The 9605-nt window shown below is 52.6% G+C and overlaps 1 protein-coding gene and 1 pseudogene across 1 annotated transcript; one reads left to right on the top strand and one right to left on the bottom strand.

Moving 5' to 3' along the window:
- Positions 1-1038: 1038 nt before the first annotated feature.
- On the bottom strand, positions 1039-2611 carry LOC146436896 (proto-oncogene Mas-like; annotated as a pseudogene).
- Positions 2612-5402: 2791 nt separating this feature from the next.
- LOC146436897 (mas-related G-protein coupled receptor member X2-like) lies at positions 5403-6347 on the top strand. Its single transcript, XM_085063960.1, has one exon. It carries the CDS (start codon positions 5403-5405, stop codon positions 6345-6347), a length of 945 nt encoding a protein of 314 aa, XP_084920086.1.
- Positions 6348-9605: the final 3258 nt, after the last annotated feature.

Here is a 9605-nt window from a genome sequence, read left to right on the forward strand (position 1 = left end):
ATAGAGCATGACCTATGGAGCTCTGCTGCCCTCCAGGGGAACATTTGGGATCAGCAGCATCCAGACCCCCTCCGACCACCTCCACACCCCTCCTGACCCCTCCAACAAACCCCAGGCCCCGCCCGTCTCGCCCTGATTCCCTCCAGACCCCCCACCCTCAGGGTCCTCTTCCCCCGGGCAGTGCCCCACAGCCCCGCTCCTGCCCCGCTCCAGCCGGGAGCTCCAGCAGTGTCTCCGCTGCTCCCAGACATTCCTGCTCCTCCACCCCAATAAATGCTGCTGGATCCATCCTGCCGCTGCCTCTTGCTCCTCACTGGGAGAGGCTGGGGGGCTGGATACTAAGGGGGGAAGCTCTGGAGAGGGGTGTTCCAGAAACAGTCCCCAGAACCTTATGGGGCAGCCTGGGGTGAGCATCCCATGAGGAGGGACTGGAGTCTCAGGGATGGGAATGGGAGAGATGGGAAGGACAGGAGGTGTGTGGGCTGCATGGGGGAGTGGGATAGGAGGTTGGGATGGGGTGTGGGACATGGTGAGGCTGGTTGGAATGGGGTGGGACATAGTGGGAAGGTGTGGGCTGTGGTGGGGCTGGTGACCTCAGTGAAGCCACAGGGGGAGAGGGTGATGCCCCGTGGAGCCCATGGTGACAAACACAGGTGTCACCCTGCTCCTGGAAGGAAATGGCTGTGCTGAGGACCATGGACTTCCCTTCCCCTTGCAGCTGCACCATCTCAGTCTGCTGAAAGAGAAGCTGAAACAATGGGAGAGGAAGAAATTTTGAGTCCTTTGCACCTGACTCACAACACTAGAAAGAAATTATATTTGGAGAGTTTTTTTGCTGTGCCACTCAGAGAGCAGCTGGGAAGGGAATGCTGAGCCCCTGGGCCATCCTGCCCATGCCGGCTGTGCCGCTGCCATCCCAGCTCTGGGCACTCAGGATCATGTTTGCTGCAGGGAGCACAAGCCATGCCTGTGTCCCCTCCCTCCCTCCCTCCCTCCACCCCCATTCCTGGCTGGCAGCAAGAGCCAGAGGAAGGCAGCAAGTGCTGGCAGATGGGGTGAAGGCAGCTCAGGGTTCAGGATGATGTTTGTTGATATCAGACTGCAGTGGGATGTAAGAACCATGCTGGGGGGATTTTTGGGATTACAGTTGTGTAGGGAAGGATCCCTTTTGGGGGAATAGTCTTTTAGGTCCTGGAAGGGAGGAGGAAAGCCATTCTCCAATGTGCTCCCTGGAGTGCATCCCTCCCACATGCCCCTGCTGTCTTCTCTTGCAGGATTACATCGTGGGAGGAGGGATGTTGGGGATGTTTATTAATCAGGTGGCTTGAAGAAACCCTCAGCCACTGTCCAAGGTTCCTTCAGCAGTTCAGTGGAAGGGATCAACAGGCTCAGAGTGCTGTGTCCATGGCTGAATCATTGCTGCTGGGAGTGTCTTCTTCTGGCTCCACCAAGACCCTCTGGAGGGAGAGCTGGAGTGACCTCATGAAGCAGTGCCTCCTCCAGCTCCCCATGCAGAGGCAGATAAAGGGGTTGCTGGCACTGTTGATGCAGGCGAGCAGGAAAGCAACCTGGGAGGACACAACAGTGTAGTCGAGCTGCTGCAGGAAATTGCAGAGGGTGATGGGCTGACTGAAGAGCACACTGAGGAAGATAGTGATGCTGAGCCTCTTGGGTTGTTGCTGCTTGGCGTTAATGAAGAGGATTGTGCTGGAAATGACCACGGCTGGGGCCAAGAGGAAGAGGTTGATGGCAAACATGGAGATGAGAGCCACCTGGCAGTGCTCGTGTTCCTGTGACTGGCACAGGGAAGTCACTGTGACAACAAAAGTGATGGAGAGCATCCAGAGCAGGACACACACCACCCATAACACGCACTGGGGGAGGTGGCAGTGGCACCGGAGTGGGCAGAGGGTGGAAATGCATCTCTCGATGCTGATGGCTGTCAGCAGGTACAGCCTCAGGTTGCAGGGAAACAAGGACAGCGTGAAACGCACCGTCAGGTACAGCAGGGACGGGGCAGCAGAGCAGGACACATCTGCCTGCAGGGAAAGCACAGTGCAGGGGACCACGAAGAGGAGGTAGAGGAAGTTGATGACAGCCAGATGGAAGATGTAGACAGTGATGGGGCTCCTTCACATGCGGAAGCCAAGGAGCCAGCCAACAGCCCCATTCCCAGCCAGCCCACAGAGGCAGATGAGCAGTGTGGCACCATCTGTGGCCAAGTCAGTGACATCTATCCCACACAGATCGTCTCCATCAGTAGGTGAAGTGGAAGGTTGGGATGTGGTGCTCAGCTCCATGGATGTACACAGGGCAGGCAGTGGGATATGGATCCCAGCTGTGGTCAGAGTGGATGGGAACTCAGTGGTCAGTGCTTGGAGAATCCTGGGATTGACCACGCAGCTCCTCAGCAGCTCCCTGCAGCAGGAAGGATTCAGTGGAGAGAAGTGAGATGTGCAGCGGAGGAGGGTGGTGGAAATTGTGAGGGTGGGAGAGGGAGGTGGGAGGGTTGGGATGTCCAGCAGGAGATGCAGAAGGAAAGCTCAGGGCAGAGGAGGGAGGAGCTGGGGAGGACACTGCAGTCACTGGGAGAGGGTGGCAGGAACAGAGCAGCTGCCGGAGGAGAGGCAGGTGGGGAAGGAAGGAAGGAAGGAAGGAAGGAAGGAAGGAAGGAAGGAAGGAAGGAAGGAAGGAAGGAAGGAAGGAAGGAAGGAAGGAAGGAAGGAAGGAAGGAAGGAAAGCATTGCACTGACCTGTTCAGTGTGGGGCAGCAGCAGGCAAAGGGTGTCTGTCCAGATCAGTGGCAGTTCCCAGCATCTCTTGCTCCTTTTGGATCCATATCCTAAAGCAGAGCCTCCCAGGTCAGTAACACGAAGGAGAAAGTGCCCAGATCCCCAGGAGGTCCCCACTCCAATCCCGCTGACTTCTCTCTGTGCCCTGTCACGGTCTTGCTTCCTAAGGGTTGGTGGAGTCATGGGGGAGTCAGAAACTGCCGCTCTGGCTACATCTGAGTTTCACTTTTACTTTTTTTTTCTGTAAACGAAATGGCTTTTTTCAAAAGCTCCACCAGAACTGTGTGAATGGCTTGTCATTTGCTCTTGACTAGAAACACTTCGTCCCTGCAGAATGTCCAATCTTCTGCCTGCCGTCCCACTCCCAACAGTTTTCTACCATTGCTCATTTCTGTTCCCTGAGGGGTCATGGTCCCTCCAGCAGCAGAGGGATGCTGGTGGTGCTGGTGGCACTGGAATGCTGGCAGTGCTGGCAGTGCTGGGAAGGCAGCTGGGTGCTTGTCAGAAACAACTCCCTTTCTAGAAAGAGCTCTGGGATCATTGCCAAAACCTTCCCTGGACTCAAGGGAGCACAACTGAGACAAGAATTCCCCTTTGTTGACATTCTTATGCAGGCACACTCTGTTGAAGCCTTTCACTAGCAGCTCCGCCTCCTCCTCCTCCTCTTCCTCTTCCTCAGTCCTGTGAGCACTTGTGGTTGTTTTTACTTGATCCCACCCTTTTGCCAGCAGCGACATTTTCACCAGACAAGGTTACTCCAAACACCATCCAATCTGGCCTGGAACACTTCCAGGGATCCTGGGGTAGCCACAGCTTTTCTGGACAACCTGTGCCAGGGCCTCAGCACCCTCACAGGGAAGGATTTCTCCCTAATATCCAACCTGAACCCACTCCCTGCAATAAATTATTAGAGATCAGATTTTGGAGTGCTGTTATCCCCCTATCAGCCCTTCACCAGAGCTCATCCTTCTTCTCCTCCATCCTGTGAGCACTTGTGGTTGTTTTTACTGATCCCACCCCTTCACCAGCAGCAACACCTTCCAAAAGTCCACATTGCTCCAAATGCAAATCAGCTTGGCCTTGGACACTTCCTGGGATCCTGGGGCAGCCACAGCTTCTCTGGTCAACCTGTGCCTCAGCACCCTCACAGGGAAGGATTTCTCCCCAGTATCACATCTGAACGCACTCTCTGTCAGTGGGAAGCCATATCCCCTTGTCCTGTCCCTCCAGACCCTTCTCCAAAGTCCCTCTCCAGCTCTCCTGGAGCCCCTTTAGCTCATGGATCATCAACTGTTTGCACAGGAAAGGATTGGCCCAGTGAGGGGATGTGAGATTCCATAGCTGGGGACACAAACACAGTGACAGTGAGGAAGAGAGGAGGCAGTTCTGCTCTCAGGGTCTCCACACACACCAGATTCCAGCAGGAGCATCCCAGTTCCAGGACACATGTCAGTCTGGGTGGGAATAATCTCATTTCAGCTTTCTAGGAATTCTTTGGAATTCACTGTCGGCTGCTGTCTGACTCCCAAGGGAGTGTAGAAGATGAGTCGAATGAAATCTCTAGCTTTCTAATGGTTGTAGCCAAGAGAGCAGCATTGATTAACCTCTTCTCAGAAAAAATGACATTTCTGAAATGTTAAATCATCCCTCTGCTGTATGCCTGTGCTCCAGCTCACACAGAGCATTCCTTATTGCATTAATCCTCTTGGAAACTGCATGGTGAAAGTCAAATACCATTGAATTTGTGGGATACAAGTACGAAAACAACATTTGAACCAGGAATCAAATTTTGTAGTGCAGGGTCCTAGGGATTCACCCCAGGAATGAGAGGGGCAAGTTCAGGCAGTTCAAAAGACAAGATTTCAGGATTGGGGTTGCTTTAAAACGAAAGAGGAACCTGACACAGAGACAAACTGCTTTCCCACAGGTCTCATTGCTGAGGCTCTCTCCTGTTACTCATTTCCTGGACAAAGTCAAGAGCAGATTAGAAGCAGAGCTCTGATCCCAGCAAAGGCTCAGAAAGTTCTCTGTTTGTGAGAGCCCTGGAGAACATGATCCAGCAGGGACAAAAGGGGGCCTGGGACAGACCCCTCACTGGACACTGCCCAGGCTCACCCAGCAGGTTTCTCTCCCCTTTCCCAAGTGAGCATTCCAGGGAAGCTCTTGAAGATCCTGACCCAGGGACAGCAGCTGGTGTGTGTGAGGCAATGTGAACCCACAGTGTGTCTGCTCCAGTGAAATTCTCCAGGCTGAGAAAGGAAAGGTCAGACTCTTCTCTTTCAATGTAATCAGTGTCTCTCTCTTTGAGATGGGACCTGCTGACTGATTTTGGTGGGGGAATTTTGGTCCGTAGGGTATTAAAGCTCTAAATATTGTGGGGAAAGGGAGGGGGAGAATACTGAAATGAATCTCCTGCAGTCATACCCATCTCCCACATCCTGCTAGCAATCTGTCCTGTCCCTTGCCTCTCCCTGTGCTGCTCCACATGGAAGCTGGGGGTGGGAAAAGATGGGAAAAGCCACGTGTGGGGGACAGCAGCATTGGTAAGGTGTGTGTGTTTGTCACCCCGCCAGCTGTGTGAGGGGAAGGAGAAGCAGCAGAGGTGTCACAATGAGCACATTGTCCCCTGCCACAGAGACAGCCAGCCCTGCCTGCTGGAGCCAGCCCCGTGGGAAAGTCTCCAATGGGAGCTGGAATGAGGACAAGCACTCCAACTGGACCGAGTGTGACAACAGCCACTCGAGCAGAGTCCCTGTCACACTGCTCCTGTGCCTGTGTGGAATGGTGGGGAACGGGGCTGTCCTCTGGCTCCTCTGCTTCCACACCCGCAGGAACCCCATCACCATCTGCATCCTCAGCCTGGCCATTGCTGACTTCACCTTCCTGCTCTTCATCACCATCACCCTGGGGATATTTTATGGCCCAGAGAGCTTCTGCCACCAGCTGGGCTCACGGGGTGTGACAGCCGGGCTGAACGTCACCATCCTCTTCTCTTTCACTGCCCGGCTCTACTCTCTGACAGCCCTCAGTGCTGGGACAGCTCTCTTTGTCCTCCCTGTGTCCTTCTGGCCCTGCCACCGCTCCCAGCGCTTCCCGGTGCTCCTGTGTGCTCTGCTCTGGCTCCTCTCCTTCCTGCTCACCGTCACCCCCTGTTTCTGCCCTTCGGTGCTGGTGGCCTTGGTGCTGAGCTACCTCTTCTCAGTGCTCACCCTGATCTGTTCTGCTCTAGCCCTGCTGGCCAGGCTCCTGTGCTGCTCATGGAAACAGCCCCCACGGAAGCTCTGTGCCCTGGTCCTGCTGCCTGTCACCTTCTTTCCCTTCTTCACCGCTGATTTTGGGTTCTGGCTCTTGCTGAGAGCCTTTGACCCCTCTGTCTTTGCCCTCAGCACCTCTGTCCTGCTCGCCTGGGCCAACAGCAGTGCCCAGCCTCTGATTTACTTCCTGGCTGGGAGCTGTGCAAAGGAATTCACCCTCTCTGTTAGAGTTACCTTCCAGAGGGCTTTTGAGGATGTGCCAGAGCCCCAGAATAGGGACAACACAGTGGAGTCATCATAAAGTGGAATCCTCATGAAATAGAATCACTGTGAAACAGAATCAAAAAACATCCTGAGTTTGAAGGGACTCACGAGGATCACGGAGTTCAGCTCCTGGCCCTGCACCATCCTGGCCATCTCCTGCACCTGCTCCCTGGCCATCCCAACAATCCCTCCCTGTGCCTGAGAGTGCTGTCCAAATGCTCCTGGAGCTCTGTCAGGCTGGTGCTGTGTGCAGCAGGGGAACTCCTGCCTGGGGTGGATTCTGGATGATGTGACGAATCATCATGGAAAGGTTTGGGTCGGAAGGAACCTTACAGATCGTCACATTCTGACCCTTTCTCCATGGGCAGGGACACCCTTGAAAGCTTTTGTTTTCAAGTCTTTGCTTTGAATCTTTCCTATTCAACAGCTCTGAGCTTTCTCTGCTTCAGAAATGAGCTTCCCTTCCCTGTGGAATATTAAAATTGAGTCACCAAGAATCAGACATTCTGCAAATGGATTTTCTTGGTGTGGTTGCTTAAAACCAGCATGCAGGTGGATAAGAAATCTTGGCACAGCAGTGCAGAACAATTCCTGAGTGATTCCTGTCCATCTCCAGCAAGTCCTGACACATGAGAAGACTGAGGTGTCGAAAATTCACACTGAGCCCTGTTGCCCAGACAAGTGGGCAGGTGTTTGGGATTGCCTCTGGAAGTCTTTTCCCAAAAATGCACACTGAGTTTGGGGCTGTGGGCTGTCTTGTCAGGACAAGGGGTTGGAGCTGGAACTGCCTATGCTGGGTTCTCCCATTTTCTCTGGGCTGTCTGGATGGTTTTAGCTCCGCTCATGTTGCAGCTGTGACTTGAGGTTTGGCTCCACTTGAGGTGCATCTGAGGGAAGCTGTGGCTGTCCCTGGATCCCTGGAAGTTTTCCAGGACAGGTTGGATGGAGCTCGGAGCAACATACTTTAGTGGAATAGCAATGTACTCTAGTCCCTGCCTGTGGCAGGGGGTCAGAAGAGGATGGTGTTTAAAGTCCCTTCCAACCCAAACCATTCTATATTTCCATGGAAAACAGGAAGCTCAGGTAGGGAGTGGCCTGGGTGACACTGGAGACAAGGAAGGTGCTTGGAGCTAGAAAAGTACATGGAAGGATCATGATCCTTCTGCACTTGCCTTGGGAGAAACTCCCTTCATGATGGGAGTCCTTTCCTGGATAAGAGGTTGTACCTCAGAAAGTTTCTACTTTCCAATGGACATGAAAATGGGAGACAGGGAGAGAAAAATCCCTCTCAGATGTGGAAGTTGCTCTGTTCTGTTAATCATTAACAACTCTGTTAATCAATGCTTCTTAGATGTTTAACCTCATGTGAGCCAATGTGGTGGTTTTGATTGGCCCAAAACATCAGTAAAGTATTTTTAACATCTAGGTGAAATTTGGACCCCTCAGAAGCTGTTGTGGTAGGCCTGGGGAGGTGTCTGAGGGGTGGGGTGTGGCAAAAAGATGGCTCCTGTGTGTCCTGAGTGCAAGTTCTGGAAGTTTTTACATCAAGTCCAGCAGAGCCAATCTCTGATGGCTCTGAAGGTGATGGACATGCTGCTGGCCAAGTTTGGGCCAATTGGAGGTGCTGGTTACGCCTCTGTGAAAACATATTTAAGAAGAAATCAAGGCAGGCACACACTTTTTTCACTTCTTTGTAGTTGGAGGAGGAGGAGGTGGAGATGAAAATATGTGAGGGAGAACAGCATGGAGACGTGAAGGTCAGTGAAGAAGGTGGGGGAGGAGCTGCTCCAGTGCTGGAGCTGAAAACTCTCTGCTAGCTGTGCTGAAGGCCATGGGGGGGCAGGAGGTTCCCCTGCAGCCCATGGAGTCCACAGGAGTGGAGAAATCCACCCACAGCCCGTGCCAGAGGAGCAGGTGGATGCCTGGAGAGGGCAGTGATCCAGTTTGGAGGCTCGAAAGAGTTAAAGCTACAGAGGCCTTTTCAAGGAAGAGAAAGGCCTTGCTCCTGGCATGGAAGCAGCCTGGCCTCAGCTTGGCAGAGTCTGCACAGCACTCTATGGACAAAGAGACTCATGTTGCAGCAGAATTCGGGCAGGATGTTGCTCATGAGATTGGACCCACGCCAAAGAAGTTCCCAGAGGACTGTCTCTTGTGGGAGGGACCCCTGGCTAAGTAGAGAACCCCTCTCCCTGATGGACTGACCAGAGAACAAACCCCTCTCAACCTGCGCCCTGTCTGTGTTGTGGGCTTGGAAAGAGGGAAAGGGGGGTGAGCAGAGAGACTGCTTCTTAAGAGGGTGGGGGTGAGAGCAGAGAAACTGCCTGATGAGAAGGAGAAATAAGTATAGATAAAGAGTATTTGTAGTAGAAAAATTGTGGTGATGAATAGATGTATGGACCTGCTCTGTGGACTGAAAAAAATACCCCCCCACCCCCTGCCCCCCCACCCAGGTTTGGTGGTTATAAAAGAGGAAAGGGGGTGAATACTATAGATTCTTTAAGGGAGGCAGGGGGAGTGAACAAAAACTGTATGAAAAGTTTATTTTTGCCTTGCATTTATCCTCCAACTCTCTTAGGTAATTAAATCACTGTAAAATTAAATCAACTTTAAGCTTGGAGCCTGCTTGCCCCTTTTTCTGTGCATCCTCCTGCCAACCAGTGTCCTATCTCATTTGACCCATGAGATTGGTGTGTATTTTTTATAGTTTTCTTTTTGTAGCAAGAGAGAGTCGAGGTGCCTGGCATTTAGTCAGGGCTAAACCTTGACAATCTCCAAAGCATGACTCACCACCCAAGGCTTTCACTCTCACTTCCCTTTCCAGAAGCAGTGGCACAGTGTCTTCCCCTGGATTTAAGGCAGTGGGAAAAGGAGGGACAACTTCCCCTGAGCAAGAGATGTGTCTGCTGCCCAGATCTCTCCCAGGAGGAATGAGGAGCTCTTGGCACTGTCAACATCATCCCAAGCATTGCAGGAATGTGCCTTAGGAAGAGCTCTCGTGTGAGACAGGTACCTGCCCTCCTCAGACAAGACAGAGGCTTTAGAGTGGGAAAAACTAAGGAAACGAGCAATTTTTGGACACTGCTCACTAGGGATGAGCTCTGCAGCAAATGGATGTTGTTTATTCAACACATTTTGAGATCAGAGTTACCATGTTGGAAACAAACAAAACAAATAAATCCAGATCTAATTATGGGGTGGTAACAATGTGAAAAAGATCAGTACAACCTGGATTTTGGCTCAAGCTGCTGTGCAGAGTTGCTGTTCAGCTCCTCCTGAGAATGGCCAGGTTCAGGAT

This window comes from Lichenostomus cassidix, chromosome 5 (genome assembly GCF_008360975.1).
Source record: "Lichenostomus cassidix isolate B80296 chromosome 5, HeHo_3.0, whole genome shotgun sequence".
NCBI lineage: Eukaryota > Metazoa > Chordata > Aves > Passeriformes > Meliphagidae > Lichenostomus > Lichenostomus cassidix.